This window comes from Siphateles boraxobius, unplaced genomic scaffold, assembly GCF_051911475.1.
Source record: "Siphateles boraxobius isolate OS27281-9 unplaced genomic scaffold, OSU_SipBor_1 6, whole genome shotgun sequence".
NCBI classification, from domain to species: Eukaryota; Metazoa; Chordata; class Actinopteri; order Cypriniformes; family Leuciscidae; genus Siphateles; species Siphateles boraxobius.
This window is the reverse complement of record NW_027509186.1, coordinates 11,699,006-11,724,379: the sequence shown is the minus strand read 5'-3', so window position 1 is coordinate 11,724,379 and position 25,374 is coordinate 11,699,006. Positions and strand designations below refer to the sequence as shown.

General features: G+C 36.4%; 1 protein-coding gene across 1 annotated transcript; it reads right to left on the bottom strand.

Moving 5' to 3' along the window:
• Positions 1–11,269: 11,269 nt before the first annotated feature.
• Positions 11,270–19,784, bottom strand: LOC143715863 (P2Y purinoceptor 14-like). Its single transcript, XM_077207690.1, has 3 exons — positions 19,626–19,784; positions 16,507–17,551; positions 11,270–11,506 (listed from the first exon to the last, which is right to left on the bottom strand). Exon 2 carries the CDS (start codon positions 17,547–17,549, stop codon positions 16,548–16,550), a length of 1,002 nt encoding a protein of 333 aa, XP_077063805.1. The 5' UTR covers positions 17,550–17,551; positions 19,626–19,784; the 3' UTR covers positions 11,270–11,506; positions 16,507–16,547.
• Positions 19,785–25,374: the final 5,590 nt, after the last annotated feature.

Below are 25,374 nucleotides of genomic sequence, written 5' to 3'. Positions count from 1 at the left end.
TTTAGTTTCAGTTTTAGCTTTAGAAATTATAGTTTAGCAGAGCAAACAGAACACTTCGAGTGTAGACCAAAGCGGGACGCTTAATTTCAGCAAAGTTTAATGTTTGCCCAGATTACAGTTAACTCTTGAGAAGGCATCTTAATAATAAAAATAAAATAATGGTTTGAGATTGAACAAAGCACCAAACAAATGGAACTTAAAAGTATACAAGAAAAAAATATGAAGAATTCAGACAAACTAATTCATATTAAAGATGAAATCTCGTTAAACGTGCCTAGTTTACTTTTTTTCAGCTGTAAATGTGGCAGAGTGACCACTGGTACATAAAAAAAACCCCAGCTCAATTCATCTGACTACAGCCAACATAACCTGCTGTGAAGCCAGTGTGATTAAATAATGAAGTATCTATGCAGTGTGTGAGTGTGTATATGTTTTTCTATCCTGGGGGGACCTTAATGCACACATACTTATGGGGACTCGTGTCACTGTGGAGACCCACATTGAGGTACACAAGGCTATAAATCATACAAAATTAGTTTTTTTTGTAAATGTAAAAATGCAGAAAGTTGTGTGATGGGTAGGTTTAGGGGTCAGGTTAGTGTAAGAAGACAGAATAGTTTGTGCAGTATAAAAACCATTACGTCTATGAAGAGTCCCCACAAAGATAGTGCACCTGAGTGTGTGTGTGTGTGTGTGTGTGTGTGTGTGTGTGTGTGTGTGTGTGTGTGTGTGTGTGTGTGTGTGTGTGTGTGTGTGTGTGTGTGTGTGTGTGTGTGTGTGTGTGTGTGTGTGTGTGTGTGTGTGTGTGTGTGTGTGTGTGTGTGTTTGTGTGTGTGTGTGTGTGTCCTGGTATTCCATACATTGCGGGGAAATGTCTCCACGTGGATATTATTAGCAGTAAATGTTTTATAAAAACAAAGATAATAACAGCACCTTTCAGCCTGTCAACCTCCATGCAAACATGACATCTCAAACATAGTAGCCTAGAACATTAAAGTTTTTTTGTGCTTGACGAACTTGTTTTGCTGTTGCACCCTCGTCTCGCAAATGAAACGGCATTCTAAAAATGCTGCGCTCAAATTAAAAGAAGTGCAACTTCCCTCTTATTACCTTGTGTTATTTCCCATTCCACTGCAACAGATGCATCCTTTATGAACAGCGCTTAGAACTAGCCATGTGTTCTACGTTACGGTCCTTCATTGAGCACGTCACAGCAGGACAGTGGTTAATCGCCTCAGAAACTTCACGCGTATGAAGCGCAATATCAGCCACAGGTCAGATTTTCCGCCAAAGTAAAGAGCTTAATAACGAAAACTATTATTTATTTTTGCTCATTATTATTTTATTTCCATTAGTTTTTCAGTAACTGTTGTTAGTTTCGTTTAGTTTTAGTTTTTTATTTATTATGAATTTTTAATTTTATTTCAGTTTACGAAAATGTTTTTTGACCAATAGTTTTAGTCTTAGTTTCAGTTTTCGTTTACGAAAATAACCTTGCTGGACAGTGAGTGACCTTGCACATTAAGATAAAATCGGATTTTCTCCAGTCATTGTTAAAAAAAAACAAGCTAACAAAACTTGCAAACTAACGTTAGTGAAGCGGCCAGAGTGATCGTTCTGCCTCCACCTAAGCTCCGCCTCACCATGTTTACCAACTGTAAAGGGGTCTATTCACCATCTCTCTCCAAGTCTGTTCCCTGACAATTGTATGCATGATATCTCATTAAAGTATTAAATGTTTAGACAATCCTTCCTTAACAGGACGAAGGCCACCGTAAAACCACAAAAGAAGAGCAGCCAGTATTCAGGTAGAATCCTGAGTGTGAAAGACATTTGGATTGTACTGTGTTGTGTACACTGTAAGAAAAAATCCTAATTTTACAGAAAATAACTGTGATTTTTTGACGATCATTTTCTTTCGTTTTAAATTGTCCTCAAAACACTGTAAAATTACAAATAATATCTGTAAAATAAAAATTCATATGTTATTTTAGGTATTGTGACATTAATGACAAATTCCAGTAATTCACATTTTTTATACAGAAAATGTATTTTTTTTCAGACAGTATTTTTTCTGTTTTCTTAAATTACATAAAAATGTATGTAAAATTACAAATATAATCTGTAATTAAACAGTAACAAAACAGTTAAGTGATAAAACGGTTAAATGACTGGCAGCCCCCCCCCCCCCCCCCACAAAAAAAACTGTAACATTAAAGTAATACATCCTAAATAAACTTTAAATAAAATAAATTAAATAAACTGAAAAACACTGTTATTTTACAGGTATTTCCTGAATTATTATGATAAAATACCTTCATTGTAAAAAAAATCGTAAAAAAAAGGGTCGAATGACTTGCAGCTGGCTGCCAAACAAAAAACATAAAATTAAAGTAAAATATGCTAATTTAAATAAAGTGCAAAAAACTTGAACAGAAATTTGCTGTCACAATGATTGAGATCAGTATTTGCTTTAGTTGGGGTCATGACCCTTGAGTTTTAACATTAGTTTTTCTCTGGCTGCTTTAACTGTTTTCGATACACATTTGTTATGGTTATAAATGTAGGAGAAAATTCTGGATGATGTTGGTCATCATATGGTGACCTGATTCATTGACAGTCAGATCATTGAATATATTAGCTGAGATTATATACATTACATATAGATGAACTTTTATTTTATACAAAGTCTATGATTAATGTCATTATTTTCCACATGGCCTTTGAAATATTGTGGCATCAGTATTATAACAATCTGAAATTTAAAAAATATTTATTATAAAAAAATTGAGCTGGTTTATTTTTTTAGGAGTATAGAGACATCAAGAATCAACATATAAATCTCAACAATGGTGACAATCAACAAAGCCTTTTTGTGACTTTATAGTAGTTTAGAGTTGATCAGAATGTTTTTTCATTGTTACCATTGTTGCGATTCATACGCTGATTCTTGATGTCTGTATGATCCTGCAAAACATTTTCTGCATAATGACTTCATAAAATCTGAGTATCACAGCACTGCAGGATCTTCTATAGCAGTATTGGCATGCAAAATTAACAACTAATAATTAACAATTTAATCAAATATTAAACTTCAGGTGGTCTCAGTAAAGCAGGCAACTACATGATGATTATATTCACTATTAAGTGACCAAAATCTTCTGATCTGAGTTTCTCTTGGATTCCTACAATCACAAATATGTATCAGAGACACACAGTTATAGAAACCAGTGAATAAGTTATGTTAATAACTAAAGGGTCAAGAGCCCAACTAAAGCAAACACTGATCTCCATCATGGTGACATTATTATTTTCAATAAAACATCATCTTTCTAAACCTCTGTTAATTCTCAATCAGAATGTGAGTATGAAAGAAATAAAGTCTGGATTGTAATAAGTGAGGATGCAGAGATCTTGAGAAATTGGTTAGTGTTTAATGTTCTGTTGGGATGTAAAGAGTTTCTGTATTGTCTGTTTTGTGTGTCACCATTGTATTGAAGAGTAGAGCCTGTGTTTCAGTCCAGGATGAGCAGAGAAACACTGATGTTATGCTGTGTGTTGCTTTATTTAACAGACAGTAACTATGTTCGGGTTTATAAAGTAAAACCCTGTATTTACGTGATAAAAATATGTAGAAATATTTGAGAGTTGTTTGTAATTGTTGTCAAATAATCTTTATATAATGTAACCCCCTGTAAATGATACAAATTGTCATGATTCTGCCTTAGTGTCCTTGATTTTCCCTAGTCGTGAGGCAGGATCATGACAGAATCATGTTTTGTGTACAAGCGCATGGCCAATTGTTTGGGCCATGTGCTTGTTGTCTCGTTATGTTCCCCGTCCCCATGTTATCTGTGTCTTGTCATTAGTCTAGTCAGCTTCACCTGTCCTCGTCATTAGTGTTCCCCTATTTAATCCCCTTGTGTTTGCTGTCTTTTGCCGGTTCATTGTGATTCTCAGTGTGTATCCTGTGATACAATACATGTGTGTAGACCTTCCCGTGAGTACCTTATGAAGAACTCTGTCTTGTAAAATCCTGATCTTGTTGCTGTTGTTAGTTATTTGTCTAGTTATCTGTCAAGTCTTAGTCTAGTGTTGTTAGTTTTTGTTTTTGCCCACCAGCCTTGTTTTGCCCCATCGTGGGTTTTGTTTTCCCTGTTTTGTCTTAATAAAACCGTGTTTTAACCGTAATTGCATACCTTCTGCGATTGGGTTCATCTCCCCACATACCATAACACAAATATGTAGAAATATTGGAGAGTTGCTTGTTATTACTGTCAAATAATGTTTATATAAAGTAAACCTGCATACATTAATGGTAAAAGCTTGTAAATTTATTGGAGATTTGTCTGTAATTACTGTCAAAAAATGTTTTTATCAAGCAATAACTGTTAAAAATATGTTTCTGAAACTTAATATCACAAGATCTTGTTTTTGTGTACAGGATAAAACCAATATTTAACAGGAATGTATTGTAAATAGATAGAATAATGACATAAAATAAAAGTTCAAATAAAAGATCAATATACTACTATTGGGCTTTAAATTAGGGTAGCTGAAGGTAATTATACAACATTTTCTGTGTGTTTTACATAGAAAAGTCTTTACTGACAAGGAGTTCTTGTAGATGGATTGGATTGTCTTAAAAAAATACCAAATAATACTGTATTAAAATAGAAGTCTTTGTTTTAATTATTTAATTTTAAGGTATTTCTGCAATATGTTTAAGTTTTTATACAGATTTATACGTTCGTTTAACATTCAACAAATTTTTTTATGAGATTTTTTTTTTCTTTCTACAGCAGTTTGACTGTAAAAATACAGAAAATGTTTACGGTAAATATCCGTTTTCAAAAAGAAATTCCCTAAAATAATTTAAGTTTTTTTACTGTAAATTGGCGGTAAGTGGTTGGCAACTTTGCTGCCAGACTTTTTACCGTTATTTTATTTTATGTTTGTTTGTTTTTGTTTTGTTTTTTTACAGTGTATGGCATCAAAGGTTGGAAACTTTTATGGAATCAAATTTAATTTACCTTTACATTACAAATGGGGCAAAATATATGTATATGTACATCATTGTGATTTGTGAAAGATTCCGGTTTCTATGACTCCGATTTTCATTGTGTAAACAATTACTGAGGTTATTATCAATGTTTTAAAACCCCTTTTCATAAGTGCAACAAGACCATTTCCATTGCAACTTCATTCCTTTTGCACCCCTTTCTTTCAGGAAAGGGTACTCTTTTTCTGGCTAAACATTTGGGAAGTACATCACAAAGCACATACATAAACCATCTAGCCCTCATTCATGAGATTTGGCAACTCCCAAAGTTAAACTGGGCTCTGAAGGCTCAACAAAACAAAAGTAAATAAGTGAATTCAAGGAGGCATTTAGTGCTGCAAGCAGGGGCTTGATGAAAGTGGAAGGCAGATTCACCAAATGATAGGGCAAAAAGCACAAGTAGAAAATTACTATTACCACTCGCATGTTGTGCTTAGAATTTCTGAAGGTTTGGCTATTGGATGTGGTCTGTGTAGAGAATTTAACTTTTCTCAGCTTTTGAAGAGTCTTCCAGTATAGAAGAATCAGAGATAGCAGGACAAAAATGAAAACCACAATGGTCTTTCAAGTATCAGTTCTTCAGATCTTTAAAGTGTCCCTATCATGCCTTTTTGGATATTACCTTGCATGCAGTAGAGATCTACACGGGTCCAAAGATTCTTACCTGAAACCAAAGGGACCCGTAATGTGCTACACGAAACCGACCCGGACCCGTCTACGTATTATTTCAAAAGCTGGACCTGGACCGTGCAGATCCGAGAAATGTCATAAATGTCCTACCTGGACCTGACCTGGACCCATCTATTATTTGAAAGCTGGACCCGAATCCGGCGGGAAGACACAGACCTGACTGGATCCGATTGTCACATATTCCACATTAAATTGCTATTAACAATTCAATAAACGAGTTGCGAAAAATAAAGCTTTTTGTCTTACCTAATGTTAGTAGCCGTCGTCTCGCTTCCTTGTAAGCTACCTGACTGATGCATTACAATCCTCCACAAGAAAGTTATATCCATGTTATTCCTCTCGGTATTCCAAGCCTAATCCACTCATTATTTCAGCTTCAAAAGTCCACTTGATGTCACGGTGATGGATGAAAAATACGACTTTGCAGATTTGCATTTCGACTTGAGTTAACTTGCATAATAACTTGGACTATTTGCCCTTTTGAACTATAGTAACGATTGCTCGTCCAGTGCCATGGCCGCTGACCTTAGCCTTATTTATTTGCTATTATCTCTGTGCTCTCTGCGCCGAGTCTGACCACCAAAACCTTAAGATTAATCGAGAAGGTCCATTCATATTATTATAAAAATGAGATAAAGTGTAAAGGCTTGGCTGAATAAGTCCCGCCTCTTAAGTCAAAGAGTCAATCGTCAATTGGTAAAGTCATTGTGTCACTGCAGAAGCTCTGGTTGCCATAGAAACATGACGTGCTTGAGACTGCACATTCACATTACCTGCCTGGAGCAGCTCGAAGAGCTATTTAGCACAATTTATTTGTTTGTTTAACCTTACTTCCTGGCTCACACTTTTCTTATCCTAATTTTACAAGTTGCAAGTTGCAAAAAAAAAAACACACAAGCAGTGCTGACTGACTCTGATCACGGCCGGATGTTCTCTGAGTCTGATCGACTTGGGTACTTCATGCAATGTTAAACAGACCCGGGACCCGAAGTAAAAGATTGAGACCCAACCCGTGCTGATCATTTCAAATATAGACTCGAACCCATACAGGAACCCATACGGGTCCCGGGTCCTCGGGTCTCGGTTGCTCTGTGTAGACCTCTAGCATGCAGTGCGTAATACAGTTGTTTGTGAAAGGTCTGCAATGTTTCAAAGATCAAAGTGCACAGTAAATGGAGTTGATGTCTCCCAAAAAGAAAGAACAAATTCTGAACTGCCTGAAATGAGTCGCTAGTAATTTCAGTCTTACTTCCTGCACAAACCCCCAGCCTATAAATGCCAGCCTATGATCTTCATTGCCCACAAAAAACATCTACTTTGATCTGCCCACAAACACTGCAGTAGTTGAGGCCTGGAAGAATTGGTTTTGTGTTGTTGAAATGACAAAACGCTATTTTCTGCACTGCAAAAGTTGATCCACTTTGAATGCTCTTCCGCCGAAGAATGAGGACTCAGGCTCAAATTGATATGGTAAAACCGGTGCGATTACTGTTCGGATCACAGTATATCAAGTACTGAGGAAGATCTGGAACCAAAATTCAGATATGCTAATGGATGTTTTGTTTACGACATGTGCTGTAAGAGGTAGACCAATCAACGCAGAGTAGACCAATCACAACAAATTAAGCCATCTGACCAATCAGAGCAAAGCAGGCTCTCAGAAAGGAGGGATTTAGAGAGACTGAATCCTTGATCCAACCATTTCAGACAGTGTGAGAAAAGAGGTGATGCTGCAATATATATTATAAGAAAAATAGTTTTTTTCTTCTTTTTTTTTTCTTGGATGCATGTAAACCTATTCTAGGAGACCTAAAATAAAAATTATGAGCCTTTAAAATAGCATAAAAAGGGACACTTTTCACATCTTGATTACACTGTGCTAGGCCTTGAATTAATAACAATAAAAATGATCTCCTATCTGGTCCATTCTCAGGAACTTGAACAATTTTTTTGCCCCCAATGACTTACTATACTGATAAAACGAAACAAATGTAAAAGCTTGTTTTCAGTAGCCTATGTCTCCATTCATCAGAATTACATTAATGGGATAGAGTAATTCTATTTTTTAAATAATAGTAAATATTAATTAGCTATGCCACAATTAGCTGCTTTATCAAATGTGTCTTACTTTAAATCCACTTGTAAGCCTATGATCCAGCTGTTTGTCCTGCATTGGTGCGCACACAAAAATATGAAAGTGAGAACATCATAAATAAAAATGCATAAAGTATGCATGAAGGTATACATAATGCGTGAAGGGTAACAGAAAGTCTTGTTGATTATTTGAATATTGTCTGGCTTAATTTGAATAATGTATAATGTATGATAAATATGCTTTAACTCAGTTATGCAATGACAAAATATTTATTCTCCTCTTCAATACAACATACTATTATACATTTGACCAATATTCAAATTTAAAGCACAAACCAGTCAACACGTTGATTTCACAGTGATCTCTCCATTTGTTCACAATGTGAGGTCACAGTGAGCTGAAAGTATAACCTCACAGTGGTCACTCCAGCTAGAAATGTTATTGGACGTGGACTTCAACATCGCTCAGACGTCAAATTTCGGTTGAAAATGAAAATTGGGCTGACGTCTAAACATTTGATGTCAGGCTCCAACATCATTAAACAACACAAACAGCATTACCAGCTTCACTTATCACAAACCAGATTTACTCCTGTAATATGTGTACTAAAGTCCTTATTGAGATTAACAGAGGTTTAGATGTTGATGATTTATTGAAATTAATAATTTGCTTTGATATAGTGTTTACTTTAGTTGGGCAGTTTAACTCTTGATGTTTTAATGTTGTTTTTTAAGAGCAAGAACAATAAGAGAAAATGTGATCAGATGATGTCTGTTACTTGACATAATCATCATGTAGTGCTCTGATCAGCTGATCTCTTCTAGACTGGCATGTGTGTAATTAATTTAATATAATTTATTTATAGTAATGTTTCAAAAGCATGACATCCAACAATGTAATAAAACGAAAATCTGTATAATAAAACAAAAAACATTTTGACCTACCGTATCACCTAGACACCCTCGAACTTCAAGAATCAGCGCATGAATCTCAATAACGGTGACATGCTTCATGCCGCAATGCATTCTGGGAGCCACTGATGAGTTTTGTATGATGCACCCAGAACGCATTGCGGCATGAAGCATGTCATCGTTATTGAGATTCACACCCTGATGCTTGAGGTTTGTCTCAATGAAGGGGATTAAAACTTATTATACACATTTATATGAAATACTTTAAGTTATAAATACCCCAGATAATATCTTTATTATCAACAAGTAGCCAATACTTGAACACATTTTCTCTTGCCATAACAATCTTTTACAGCAGCTAGAGATAAACTAATATCGATTAGTCAATGCCAAAGAGCCCAACTACAGCAAACACTGACCTCCACAATGGTGACCAAACCAAACTATTGCTTTCAAACAAACTCTTTTAAGAGGTTCAGTCCTGTGTTTGCTGGAAAACTTCCCGCTAAAACTATATAAGATTATTAGGGGATAATGTTCTATAAATGTTATTACTAAACATGTTTAAAATGTTTTTAGAGCGTGTTATCCTACCTTTTAGGAGAACATTCTGGTAAAAAAGAAAAAACTAGCTACAGTGGTGAGATTACTGTGAGATCAAAGTGTTGACTGGGATAACACATATCTAAGTAAAAATTAAAATGGTTACCATTGTGAGATTTTTTTTACGTGTATCTGCCTAGAAATACTTTAGTGTTGATTACCAATGTGTTTAAGGATGTTTGGGAATAATTGTTATTATTATTATTATTATTATTATTATTTGTTGATTTGTCTGTTGCAAATACTTCTAGTAAACACAGGAACAAATGTTTGAATAACACATCCATTCCCAGGCAATTTCTGCATTCAATTGCTGCAATAATTTTTTTATTTTTATTTTATTTTTTTCAGGGGTGTCACATATCACCTCAGTTTTTAACTTTGTTTTCGTTTGCACCGTTTCTCCCTACTTTGTTATTCAGTTCAGGTGTGATTAATTATCCTTGTTTGCTGAGTGTATTTATGTTCATGCTCGTTCTCCTTTAGTTTGTCAGGTATTATTTATGTCTATAACTAAGTGGTTGTTTGCGCTCTTTTTGATACACAGTAACCACATTTGTCTACTTTACAACTTGCTTGGATGTGTACTACACTGTAGATATGAAAATCTTACTTCCCCCTATTATTGTTGAATCACGGAAGCTAAACCAGTTACTTTTGCCAAAATATTTCTATTTATTATGTATCATGTGTCAGACAGAGAGAAACACAGCGAATAAGAATAAGGCTACATGAGAGGAGGTCTTCATTCCGATCTTCTCATCACATCATGCTAGCTGTAAATGGTTTGTCTCGGTTTCTCCTTCCTTTCCTCCATCATCTCTATGTTTCTCCTTCCTCTCACCCGATCATGCCTTTATGTTTCTCTGAGGTGGTACAGTAAGATTGAGCTTATATACTGTACATCACAGAGAGACTTACAACTTCCTTGTAAGGTAGAAAATCATTTAGCTTATGTTTAAAATGGAACTTATATGTCATACATACACATGGTACAATCCACTTTCCACATTAATAAACTTTTTCTCAGTGTATGCATTAGTGGTATACATATTTTATATTTGCATCAGTTGAAACATTCCTTTTCTTGCAAAGAGCATATCAGCTGTATAAATTTGAAGTATCATCATAATTGGAACATCTCTGCTAAGTAAACATTGCAAACTTCTAAGCAAAATATAACTCTACCCGCTCTCTGCTCAGCACACATGCACAAACATAGTCTGACTTCACAAAATACATTATGAAATTATGATGAAAATGATTAAAGAAAAATAAAACTAAAAAATAACAGTACATTTTTGTCTTCATACGCAATCACAGATTTATTGTCAAATACAAAGAGTTCTGTTGTTTCAACCTACCTCACAACTGAGGTGAGTTGTAACACTGGTTAGGGATAGATGTAACACTGAGAGGTATTTGCTGAAATAAGACACACACACACACAATCGTAATTTATGCAAGAACTTTATTGAAGAACAAACAATAATCACTTTGATCAAAGTGAACAATTTAAAGTGAAAAAAAATGTATACAGTATTTCTTTTAGGACTTTAAATTTAGCTCAAAACAGTGTGTGTTTGTGTGTATTGTATTTCTGTCACATTCAGTCAGCTATGTTGCCTATTATTATGTGAATTTAGGGATATCACACACAAAAAAGTGTGTGAAGAAAATGCCATAAATGCATAAATTCTGAAAAATGTATGCATTCAATTGAGACTTTATCCAATAAGAAGACATGCGCATAAACTAGGATGGAAACACATTTACCATATAAATCCCTCGACGCGGAACAAAAAACTTGACAAGCGATGTGATTGATAACTGGACTCATTGGAATAATTATAAGGGGTAACTGTAACGCGGTTAGATGTTACGTCAAGAAGGAGGCGGGAACCGGCGAACATTTAATAGATTTTAATAAAATAAATAAACAAATACAAAAACGAAAGTAAAGACGGCAGTCGACCTAATAATAAAACAAAACATCAAATAAATTAGTCCAGGCCTGGCCTCTCTCCATCTCCACAGTCGTCGCTCCTCCGTGAGAGATACGAAACCGGTGTGTCCCGCAGGTGTCGCTCATCAGTAATCACGCCACCGGCCTTATGCCACTCTCTCGCAACCCTTGACCTCGTCCTGCTCCCCATAGTAACATTTATAATTAATTTTACAACTATGCACACCCCAAACAGTCAAAACATTTTTTACATTGTAGACTTTAAAAAAGAAAAATAGTGTACAGAATCCATTTCCAGTCTAAAGCTAAATTTCACACTGAGAACATATTTCTTATCATAACACTGACGGGAGCAGATTCGGTGGAGAACAGTGACTGGATCTAAAACCTTCAGATGACACAAACAGCTCATAAGTTACCAAAACTACACATGAAAACGACACAGTAGACACACATTTGTGCAGTGTAGAGCTGCTCTCTCGCACTGTAGTTGTGCGTTCACACAGCGAAGGTTTTCCGAAAATGCTGTTGTGTGAATACTGAAAATGTATGGGTGTGAGTTTGGGTTAGGGGTTGTCACTCCTGTATTGTGTGTGCAGGGCCGTCGGGGACCAAACACACCTTTATTAAAAGAAGTGTTAACTATTCAAATAATATCTCATTACAAGTTGGGAAATTAGACATTAGAACAAAGTCTAAATGAAAACATCTGGATGTATTATGTGGGGCAAACAGTGGTTCATCTTTAGCAGTGGATTAGCATCTTCCTGTAGTTAAAGTATCAATGCCTCAATTGTGTTAGACTCTTTACTGCCAACTATCGACATGGATCAATATTATCAGTATCAGTATAGTCTCTGAGTTGAATATACAGAACATTACCCTGATGTAAGGAACTTAGCTTTATGAAATATTAATACTCAATAATAACTTGTTATGATTAATTATGAATATTTGGGCAAGTTAATTGGATTAACTTGACATGGCTAAATTAATATTACAATCAATTAATCAGTTCGTCCAACAAACTCTTTTGATTATTAATTTATTCTAAGAAAAGGGTATCTTCCCTGGCCACAGAAGAATAATTATTTCTTAGCATGTACAGCGTTTTGAGCATGTAGCAAGATCAAAAACCGTAAAGGGACTTCGTATTGCAAGCAAATCAGAACCAAATACATAAAGTGCATAAGTTTTATTAACTAAATCATAAACATAAATAAACTAAACAAACATATATACAGAAATACAGAAATAGGTTAGTGATAGGATGAAATTGGAAACCGGAAGAGGGACTATGAGAAGAACCATCAGAATTTCATTTTCACATTTCATTGAACTGAATACTTGAATTTGTAGTGGGAACAATTCTTGAAATTGTTGAAAATTGAAGTCATTGAGAGTTCCGCCAGTGTCAAGTGGAAGTTGGTTGAGAGTTCTCTATCTCCAGGAACACATGGCTGGTTTGGTTAAGGCCTGGGACCCTGTTGAGGCCACGCCGAGCACCCAGGAGAAGTGAGGAAGTCGGAAGAGTGGGTGATTGGAGTCGTGGTTGGTTGGAGTCTTTGTTCCAAAACTCCTGAGATTGTCCTTGGTTCTTTGTGAGAGAGTCTTCTCTCTCCTGCATGAGCCCATATCTGGTTGGATCGAGGCCTGCTGGGCCCTGGGGCCCCCGTGGAGGGGGAAGGGGGTTCCCCAGTAACACCAGAACAGTGTTCCGGCTGGATGAAAGAACTAAGAGAGGGAGGTCACATGTGGACTGTCTCTAATAAAACCTGGAAAAGATCCACCCCTAAGGGTTGAACTCGACCAATAAGAAAGGTGACATGTCTGAGAGGGAAAGAGGCTCTTAGTTGATTTACGAGTCTTTGTCCGAAGTGTGGTTATACCTTCATTAATGCTAAGATAGATATAACACATCCACACTGCATTCTAGAAGAAGGTGATGTACATCAAAGTGTGAGTCATTAAATGAGGATTAATTAGGTAGGGGGCATGATACAGGTGAGATTACATTGATCGTTAGTTGGTTGTATACCAAGGTACATACCATAATATATACATAATAGTACACAAGACAGTAAACCATTTACACTGTTTCTTTCACAGTTTTATGCATGTTCATTTATAGATCAGTTCGTCTATGATTAATGCAGCAAAGTCTGTTTTAAAGAGGGTTTCTGTGTTCCCATTGTATCTCTCTCTCTTGTGCATGTGGCCACATTCCTCTGAGGCTGTAAAATCTCCTTATCATGCCCTGTAACATGACACTGTTTCTGCCCTTGTGTTCGTTCATTTGGGCTGTTAGTTTTGGAGTTTCATAAACCTTTGTATATAATGAATAATTAGTGTGTGTCTGATTGGTCCATACCCTACACTGATACTAGTTTTAGTTTTGTTAAACCAATGATTAATTCGCTAAATGTGTATTTTTTTTTTCATATTTTCTTAGTAATGTTTGAATATTGAATTTTGAAATTTCGTGGAGGATTTTATTTTTATTTTATTAGGTCTACTTCACGGGAGGTTGGCTTCGGTAAGTATTGACTATATTTGTATGTTTGAGGGGAGCTATTTTGTTGGGTATGCTTTTCCCTGTTTAGGTTTAGGAGGGTATACTTAACGTGATACTCTGATCTTTTTATTTTAGTTTTTTTTTTTTTTTTTTGTATGGTGTAAGCAGCTAGAGCACTTGTCTCGGGAACACGTCCGTGTTTTGTAATTATGACTTGCTAATTGGTTGCCATTTCAAACACTGGTTTACAGTGTATAAGAACCCGCTGCAAGTAACTATACGAAGATTAGGGATAAGTTTAGATAGTTCAGAAATGTAGTTAGAGGGAATTGTTTATCCAATTCTTACCCCCTCAGATATATATTTTTGTGGAAAATAAGTAGCTGTACGTTTGTTTTCCAACATGGATTTAAAGGTTGAGGAATTTATTAGTTCTCCATCTGAGGATCTGTTGGATGTTCTTACTAAAGACCAACTAGTAGAACTTGCAACTCATTACAAAATTAGTTTGTCAAGTCAAGATAAACGTAAAAAATATAGTATTAAAACTATGATTAAGACTGAGTTATCTGAACGCGGAGTTTTGGAGTCTCAATCCCTGGAAGATGGTTCAGCTTTTGTTAGTGATGCCTCGATGTTTCAACTAACATTTGAACAACAAAAACAATTGTTGTTAATTCAAACGGAAATGAAAAAAAAAATGGTAGAAGCACAAAATCGCATTGAGATGTCTAAACTACAGTTACAACAACAACAGCTTGATCTTGAACGTTACCGGTTAGATCTGATAAAAGATGGTAAACTTTGTTTAACGGAAGAAGTATAGCGTGATTTGGCTTTGTGTAAATTTGATGTAGTGACTACTATGAGATTGATCCCTAGATTTGACGGGGAAGATGTTGAACGTTTCTTTTTGTTGTTTGAACACGTGGCAAAAGCACGAAAATGGCCAAGTGAGGAATGTACGGTTATGCTACAGTCTGTTTTTATGTGGATGGTGCTCAGGACTATTTGACTGTTAAGAATGCCGTATTGAGGGCAAATGAGTTGGTCCCAGAGGCCTATAGACAAAAATGTAGGTCCTGGAAGAAAATTGATTGTCAAACGCATGTTGAGTTTGTGCATGATATTTCGGTCCATTTCAATCGTTGGTGTACAGCTTCTGACGTGAAAACGTTCGAGGATTTGAAGGAGTTGATCTTGCTCGAACAGTTCAAAAACTCTGTGTCGCAACGTGTAGTAACATATATTAGTGAGCGCAAACACAGCATATGAGGGGGCTGTTATGGCCGATGAATTTTCTCTGATTCATAAAACCTTTTTTGGCTATAAAAATGCGGGAGAAAAGAGAGAATTGAGGCATGATTTTAATAGGTCTCAAAAATTTTTGGGTGGTATACCTGACAAACAGCCTCTTGGCTTCGTTAGAGGGAATGATCGGGAAAACACCTGCAATTATTGTCATGAGTTTGGTCATTGGAAGAATGAATGTTCATTGTTGAAATCTAAGTCGACTTCAGGGAAACCTGTTGTTTTGGCAGTGACTACCTCAGAATTAAATAATGTGCAAAAGAGTTCCTTGTCACGTATGTCAACATTTTCTCCATTTGTTACAGATGGTTCATCAGATTGGTAAATTCTGCGGAGGATATACCGGTCAAAATTCTCCGTGACACCGGATCATCAGAAACATTTGTCTTAGAGTCTATTTTATCTTTTTCAAATGACTCTTATACAGGGAACAATGTGTTGATTAGGGGAACTGGTCTGAATGTGATGTCTGTTCCCTCACATAAAATTGTTTTGCATTCTGACTTGATCCAGGGAGAAGTGGAAGTTGCTGTGCGTTCCTGCTAACCTGTGGACGGAATACAGGTAATCCTAGGAAATTATTTGGCTTGTGAACGAGTTTGGCAGAATGTTTCACCGAATTTGGTCGTCACACCATCTAGGTTGACTTTTGACACAAGTGATGAAATTTTTTCCTGATCTTTGAATGGGTTTCCGTCATGCGTGGTAACCAGGTCTATGAGTAAAATACCTGCTGATGTCACATGCGAAACTAAAGAGATGTTGTGGGCACCTCTAGAAATCCCTTCCTTCTTGTCTGTGTCACGCGATGACCTGATTAAGGGACAAAAGACTGACGTTACACTTACTGAATTGTTTGATCGAGTTGTCCCTTATGACAAAATCGTAAATCTTCCTTCTGGGTATTATCTAGAGGAAGATGTGTTGGTCCGAAAGTGCTGCAAATTGTAGTCCCCCAGTCTCTCCGTCAACTTGTTTTAAAAACGGCACATGACACATTTTGGGAGTTAAAAAGACATAAAAATTGCCTTTGAAACACTTCTTTTGGCCGGAATTGAAGCGTGATAAATCAAAGTAGATTAAATTGTGTCCAAATAGAAAACATTTATTTTAAAATCAGATTTCAAATGACATGATGGTGAGTAAATGATGGCAAAAATTTTATTTATACCTTGCCTTTAAGGATTGGCTTATTTCAGTATGATTTTGAGAGCTGTGGTTGGATTCTGGTTTTCTGGAAAACACCACTTTGGTGTGACTTTTTTTTCATTCCACCTTCTAATTTTGCATTTTCTCATGCAAGGAAGCCACAGCAAGATATGTGGTTTTAAAATGTAAAATCCGCTTTTTCACTTTGAAAATGCTACTTTCCATTTCCTTCATTGCTCTTCCTCTTACAGATTACTGATACTCAGCCCAGTACCCATTGAAGGCCTCCTGTTGTCTTGGTTTAAAGAAAAAAACTTCTGCAAAAGTGACTCTCTGAATGTCCTGCACATTAAGAAGTAAATGACGGGATCCAGACAGACGTTAAGGGCGGACAGAAAGAGTGTAGCTTCTTTCATCTGGAGGAGAATGAAGAGGTTGTACTGGCTAAAATTAGCCCCGGGCCTTTGGCTAAGCGTGTAGGGAACACGACAAACATGGTAGGGCACAAAACAGAAGACGAACACGGCCAGCAAGCTGAAGATGCTTCGATTTGACCGTCGTCTTGCCTTACTGCTGTTCCTTTGCACCCGTTTGTAAGAGCGGTACACGTGACAGGCGATGGAGGTGTAGCAAAACACCATCAGCGTGAACGCCACCCAGAAGATTCCAACGTTGAAGTGGGCTGTAATTTCGTGCCAGCGCTGACCCAGCTCACTTTTCAGGGCCATGCAGGAAAAATTTTCAGGCATGGGCTGGTTGGTTAATATGGTGTTCGTCATACCGAAGAATATCATGACGCTCCAAGATAGCAGCGCGAGACCTCTCGCTACCGAAACGCGCTGCAGAAAGTAAGACGCACCGGAGGTACCGCGGACGATTTTGAAGTAGCGCTCCAAACTGATGAGGCTCATAAAGGTTATTCCTGTGTACATGCTGAGGTAGAAAACCACAGCTGTGTAGCGGCAAACTATCAGCTTCAACTGCAAGCCACCGCAATTGAGGTCAGCGGCAACACGCCACGGGTAGGTAAACAGCATCAGAATGTCTGCCACCACCATGTTTTTCAGGTAAACAACTAAAGCTGAGGAGCTGGGAAGCCTGAAGAAGATCCAAGCAGCAAGTCCGTTGAGAATCAAGGCACAAAAGCAGATGATGGAGTAGAACACAGGCAGAACCTGCTTTGTGAACACACTGTTGACATCCGTGATGTTTTTCTGTTCCGTCTGTGTGTTGTTGATGTAGTCCATTTCTAAATCGGAAAATGAAAGAACTTTTTTTAGTGGGTGCTTTGATGACAATGGCAATGTTTTAAACTTTTTCTATTAGCCTTTTTTCTGATGTCCCGAAAAAAACAAGTGCCATATACGTATGCCACTTTTATGAATAATCTTAATATTTGTCTAAACCTGGGCCTTTTTTGTGTTTTAATCTCTACTTTAGATCCTCTTCGAAAAAAATTGCACTTTGTCCACCCGCAGGACAATAAACCCCTTGTGAAAAGAAGTGCACTTTACCATACTTTTGAAATAGAACTTATTATGGAAATATACTTAAAATAATAAAATAATATACTCAAGTGTGAACTGAATTTAATTGGACACAACTGCATGTTAATTGCAAATAAACAAAAATGCCTAAGTAGGACCTAAGTATATTTTTATATGTCATTTTATAATTCTACTCTGTTTGAAATATAGTCATAGTTTACTGCTGAATGTACTGGCAAGCATGTATGGTAAACTAAAATATGCTTTAATGTAATGTCTGTTGAAATTTCATGTCATGTATTTAAATATATTTGTATAAATTGCCGAAAATGTAATACAGAATAACACACTACAGATAAAAGTATAATCAAGTACATCAACACCTCAAAATAAGTGCAGTTTTTAAGGCAAAACAAAAGATTATTAAAACAAATACTTTTTAATTGTACTTTATGAACTTTATAAAAGTAAAATGATTACAAAATGCAATTTTTAAAAGGGTGCTAAGAAACAGAGTCACTTTCTTGCTTTTTATTTAATTTAATAGTCTTATATATTAATATATATTAGTGGTCAACATTTGAAGTGGATCAAACAAGTTCATCAAAGTTGTCCTAAGACAAGAACAGGTACTGTTCAAAATTCATGTATAACTTTGGTGAAAGGTTTTGATCCACTTCAAATGTTGACTACTGTATATATAATAATATACTAATATTCCTAATAATAATAATAATAATATACTAATACTAACATACTATATACTAATAATAATATACTATGTATATATATATATATATATATATATATATATATAATATTCCCATTTGATCAATATATAAAATGGTTTAACAGTATATTTGAAAATATACAGAATAATATATTGTGTTAATATATTACAACATATTGAATAATACAATATATTATATATAATTTATACAATAACAATCTCTCAATCTTCAACAGAGAAGTGAATCGTGTCGGCTCTCTTGCGAGAAGAGAATCAAACTGAATCAAACTGACGATCTTCATGTTCTGTGTGGTTGCACACACACGCACACAAACACACACACACACACACACACACACACACACACACACACACACACACACACACACACACACACACACACACACACACACACACACACACACACACACACACACACACACACACACACACACACACACACTTTGGCTTATGCATTGTGCATTGGCTTATAATGCAGCATGGATTGCTGAAGTCAATGTATTTTACAAATGGGCCTGCAATCTCTGTGTAAAACATAAAGATTATGCATTCTAAAGTTGTTTTCCCCCTCCTGTAAATTGGCTCCAAATCTTGGGGGAAAATGTTATCCCTCCACAACAATATAGTGGATTACTCAGTAAATATCCATCAATGGAATTTCATATTTTGGCTTAAATCACTATTGATGTTTGTCTTTTTTTCAGAAAAAATATTAATAAAATAAAATAAAAATTAGCTGGGGATTCGTGGGGAAGTTTCTGAAATCTGGTTAATTTGACAAGGAATGGCCCTATAAACAATATTTTAAAGAAACTGCCCAGAATTTAGATTTTGCTTATAATTTAATTATTAGCCAGATATTTAAATGTAGTCATTTATTAACAAGCTATTTATTATTTACAATCAATAGCTATAATCATTCTTCATACATCAGATGTAGTTTATCTTTACTAATTTACTTCTCTTCAAGAAAAGACAGTTTTCAACAACATTTCACACATCAGTATTATATCAGTACATACTACACTTTTTTAATAATTGTAAATATTAATTAGCTATTAACTGGTTTATCATATTTAACTTACTTTAAATCCAATTGCAAGCCTTTGATCCAGCTGTTGGTCCAACTTGATGAAAGTGAAAAATGTAAAATGAAGATTCATCTTCTTGATGTTCCCGGGTAACAGAAAGATTTGGAAATTATTTGAATATTGGCCGGCTAAATTTGAATAGTGTATAACAGTTTCTAAAAATGCTTTATGTTCCGTTTAGTTTCTCTGCAATGGTTTTCATTGTCTCATGCTGCGTCCCAATTTGCCTACTTCACTGTAAAAATGAATACGAATGAATACGCTAAATCTAATCAATAAAATTGAGGCAACAGATTACAAGCAATATTATTAATTAAATTTAACAAATTAGAATTGAGTAATAATTAACCAAATTAATTCCTTAAAAGTTAACCATTTAAAATGAGTAAAATTTACACATTTTCTTAAACAAAAATATCGGAATAACAGACTGACGTCAAAGATGATTTAAGAACACTTTTTTTTGAAGATTGAACATTGAAGACACCTGATGTTAACAAGCCGAATCACTGAAGGAGAAAACCGTAATTGGTAAGTTACCATTATGGAGATTAGTGTTTGCTTAAGTTGGGCTCTTGACTCTTAAATCAATGACTTTAGATTTTGTTTGGTTGGTGTACTTCAATTATAACAGCCAGATGAACAACTATAAAAGGTGATCTGATGGTGTTGGTTGTGTTTTAACATAATCATTATTTTCACAATAATCATTAATTCACAATGGTTGCATGGATACAGTGTTCTCTGTGGCTCGAATAATCTATACGTGTGCGGATTAGAACCCAAAACCTCTGACACGCTTGGCAAAAGTTTTAACCACCAGACCACTAAGGTACACATGGTACACTTACTCATTAAAAGACCAATTAAACCCAATGTAACGTTATTATAATTGATTTCTAGACAAAATTGTAGACAAAAATAATACAATGCAAAATCAGATATACGTAACAATTCAAATTTGAATTGTTACATATATCTGATTTTGCATTGTATTAGCAACATACCCACGTACACCTGTCCCAACCACTTTTTAAAACAAACTTACGCCACACAATACACAATAACCCCGGGACGTCGGACAAGCTATTCGTCGGACAATTTTTTGCAAGCCCTGATTTTATAATCGAATCGTTACCCTCTGAATCGTGATCGAATCAAATTTTGAGGCAGATTCACAGTTATGACTACTGTGTAAAAAGTTTGAGACCGACCTGTTCAAAGACCTGTAGGGCCCTATCAGTGCTCGAAGTGGGGCGGTACTCACTGGTACGCAGTACCGGAACTTCTAAATTTTACTCTTAAGCGTACCGCTACTTTTTGCATGTAGCCGGTACTCTACCACTGACAGAAAAAGCGTGACGGCCGTTTGACCCCTTATTTACCCCGCACACATCTGAGGCGCATTACGGCTGCGAATCGGATACCGGAGCTGATCGCAAGCGTATTTTTTTCCGGCTTACATGTTAATCAATGAGTGCATTCACACCGCGAGCAGAAGCGGCCCGTGAGCAGCAGTGAAGCGGGGTTCTGCGGTGAGTCTATAGACTATTTTTGTTGTGCTACTCACGCTCATTTAAAGTGAAAGCACAATTTTGATGGAGAAAATAAATATGATTTCACAAAAAAAGTGCCCAAAATGCACAGAATTTGCATGTCTAGTGTGTTTTTAGAAGAACTGGAGTAGGCTACGTCAGAAAAGAAAATGAAGACTCAAAAATATTATTATATTATTATATTAATATTAAAATATTAAGATGCATTTCCTTCCCCTGCTCTCCCTCCGTCTGTCACTCACGCGTCTCTCTCTCTCTATCTCTCTCTCACTCACACACACACACACACACACACACATACACACACACACACACTCTCCGTGCACACCGCGTCTGTCTATGAGGCGCCGGACTGGACAAAAGCGAAGCGACACAGCGCGAGAGAGACCTTCCGAGTGTGTCCGAGAGCGCGCTCGACAGTGCGCGAGAGAGAGACAGAGTGTGACTTTTATTTAAACTTATATAAACTTATATAATTTATTTTACTGGACAGTTTAAAGCTCCTAACCACATTTTGTTGTTACTGGAAGTACTTAGAGTGAAGTGTTATGTTGCATCATGTAGTATTTGTGCTGAAAAGTAAGAGTAAATGTCTGTTACCTCAATAAATTTAAGGTCATTCCTATTTTATTTGTGTACATTTTAATCATTAACATTAAAAGCACACTCTTTTTACGACTAAAATAACAGTAAAGGGTGAAAAAAAATGAATTCCCCAAAATTAAAACGGAAAAAACGGAATTTGGGAAAAAATAAAACAGATTGTATAGGGCCCTAGACCTGTCATGGCTTTTTTTTTCATGTAGTCCCAGATTTACTCCAAATTATTACACACATTTAGCAAAATAGACAGTGTAACTGACTTACGGGTTTCTTAGACCATCTTCATTCTCTGTTTTTCTTCTGACTCCATCTCGCATGCAAGGTGAAGCCGTCTTGTGATGTAGGATTCTACCTCTTAATCTGTTGCTGTGAGCCTGTTGTTTCCTGACAAGTAATAAAACTAGTCAGTGCAGTAAATGTCCAATGAACACATAGATGAATGTCAAATTACATTATAATTATATAACTAATTATTATTTTACTGTTATGCCATAATGAGACATTACCAACTTGTGCAGAACTAACTTGCAGGTTGTAACACAGTGAGTGAAAGGGAATTCAAGCTAGTCTATGCTGGGTTTTTTGTTTGTTTGTTTGTTTGTTTGTTTTTTCAGCAGGATTTTCAGTTTTAACTAGGCTACATGCTGCCTTCATGTACTTTATTGTAGTGATGGGAAGATCAGATCATATTACTGACTTGGATCTTTAAATCTACTTAAGCAACATTAACAAATCTTGATTCAAGTCATTTCATTCATTTGAGCTGAATTACATTAAATGTTAAATTGTCAATACCCAGATTCCCTTAACACATCTACTTGTGCAAATTTTGCTCATATTTAAAATACATAACAAAATAATAATAAACTAAAAATATAATTATTGCAGCCACAATAACAAATTTTGAGAAACAGAAATGATTAATTCATGGTCTTCTGGTAGGCCTAGTTCATTCTTTTGTCACATGATAGCCGCATAGGCTACTTATGTTAACATTTGCATACATATTCAGTATCAGTCACAGTAACTGTATTTGCATTTCCATTATATTTTTTTACATTTGCATTACATATTCAGTATCAGTCACATTAACTGTATTCTACGATTTTTGTGTTTTTTTGCAAAAAGATCAGCAAATTATCCTCTAACCTGGCCTTTTTAGGAGGCTTTCCTCTCAGGGCGAATGAGAGGATGCATAATTGCTTTTTACCTGACATCTTTGAAAGACAGTTGCAATGATTAATGCATCCTTGGCCAGGATATAATTATAAAATATGACTAAAATATGATTTTAAAAGTGACTTATAAAATCGACTATACAATACACTTTAATTTAGTGCTAATAAAATGATTAAGCCTATTTGGAGAGAGAGATGTTTATAATGTGACAATATGTCAGTCATAACGAAAATATGACTAGGCTTAGACTACTTGTTCTGAGCAGGTGTTGTCAGTGAACAGGCTGTAAAACTGTTGGCTAAGTTACAGACACTCATGAAAAACTGATGCTAATTATCTGGGAAACATTCTCCAACAGCAGTCAAGTTGTCATTGTTTGTGTCAAACAAGTTGTGAATTTGTTGTACCATTAAAACATGATATCATGACTCTGGCGCGGCCAGAGAAATGTTGGGCGCTGCAGCATATTAAATATATTATAAATAGTTTTTTTCCGCGTGAGAAAATGTGTGGCGGGAGTGCGTGACAAAAGGCCGAAATGAGTGACTGTCACGCTCAATGTGTGACACTTGAGAGCCCTGCAGTTTTGTAAAAATTATTTCACACTCCACATTTAGGGGGGCCACAGCGGCCAATGAGCTTGCTGCTCAAACATTCAAATACTTGGCATTGTTTGCTGTTAACAGTTTGCAGTATGCTTTCAAATCGCATCTGGAATCAACCTCTAAGATGAGTAAAAATGATCTTTTATTCCATCTGTGCATATTGTGTGGACTGGTTATTAATTTCTAAGTGGATCAATCTTTACAAGTTTAAAACTAGCTTAATGTTAGAAGTGTTTATAACTAGCGTCATGTCAACAGTGCACGAGTGAATCACTGAAGCAACAGCAGTGTTTACTGCACATGTTAATGCAGCAGCAGTCTGTTGTATGTCATTGCTGTTTTTATAGCATGGATATGAAAACAGTTAGAATGATATAAGCATTTGCACTTTGAATGGCGTTCACCATATTTAGTGGTATAACTTAAGCTCATGTGCTCTTCGGTCATTTCTGACCGGAAAATGGTAAATGGACAGCATTTATATAGCGCTTTCACAGACCCAATGGCCACCAAAGCGCTTTACATGTTGCCTCACATTCACCCATTCACTCACTCATTCACACACCGACGGCAGTGTCAGCCACGCAAGGGCGCCATCCAGCTCGTCAGGAGCAGGTGGGGTTAGGGATCGAACCACCAACCTTTCGGTTTGTAGACAAACTTCATGAACCACTGAGCCACTGCCGCCCCAAAATGTTCTGTTTTGAATTTCTAAAAATCACAGCTTCATCGGAACGGTACGAAACTTGGTGACTTTTATGGCATTTGGAATGTGAACACAGAAAAAATATTGAAGGAATGATTCAAGCAGGCTAAGTGGATATAAAAAAAATGACATTTTCGGTCAAAAATGACCTTCTTCCAAGCGTGTGTCGCGTGCAGGTGCCGGGTCCGCTTGTCTCCAAGCCTTTCTCTACTTTCTCCGGTCCAAGGCATCCTCGGGGGCGGCATCGATGTATTTAATGTCTTCCTTGATTCAGTCCATTCACCTCATATTCGGTCTTCTTCGTGGCCTTTTCCCCTCAGAGCTGAACCGCAGTGATCTTCTCGCCACTGACTCTTCGTCACTGCGTCACATGGCCGTACCATCGAAGGCGGGCTTCTCGCATCTTCTCTGTGATTGGTGCTACTCCCATGATCTTCCTGACATCCTCATTCATAACGTGGTCCAGTCGGGACAGTCCCAATGTCCATCTGAGCATACGCATCTCCATAGTGTGGAGGGCCTGTTGTGTTTGGTGGTTGCAGGCCAGTCAAATATGACCGACTATAGGAAATGATTGGGAAATCGACAAAAACACAAAAAATCTCTACAAATCAGCCACGATGCAGACAAAAAGTGCTCAGCAATGAAGGGGTGAAACTCTAAAACATTAATTGTGCAAAACACACACACACACACACACACACACACACAATTATAAACACAAATGAACTGGTAGGGCTATTACCATACAGCATAACTGAGTCAGAAGACTGAAACAAGAGGTTGAAATGAGATCAGGTCCAGATGGATTAAGGCCGTGTGTCCTCCAAAGCGTTTTTAGCCGGCTGAAAACGCTGGACGCTCTGCTGAAAACGCCTAGCTGTGGGCACTTGAGAGCGGTTTGGCAGCGCTGCGTTTTTTCAGTTGAGACGATTCGTTGCTATGATACAGAACAGTTGCACAGTTTACTTTTAACTGCAGCACAGTTTACTTGTAACTGATTTCGCAGATAATTTTGTTTCATACAAAAAATTTATTTTTCATCCAAATTGTTCGGTTAGCTCTGCTGGTTGACGTCGTTCTACAGAAAGAAT

What these genes read in the sequence shown, in the direction of transcription:
- LOC143715863 (XM_077207690.1), bottom strand. Translation starts at nt 17,549, where the DNA reads ATGGACTACATCAACAACACACAGACGGAACAGAAAAACATCACGGAT.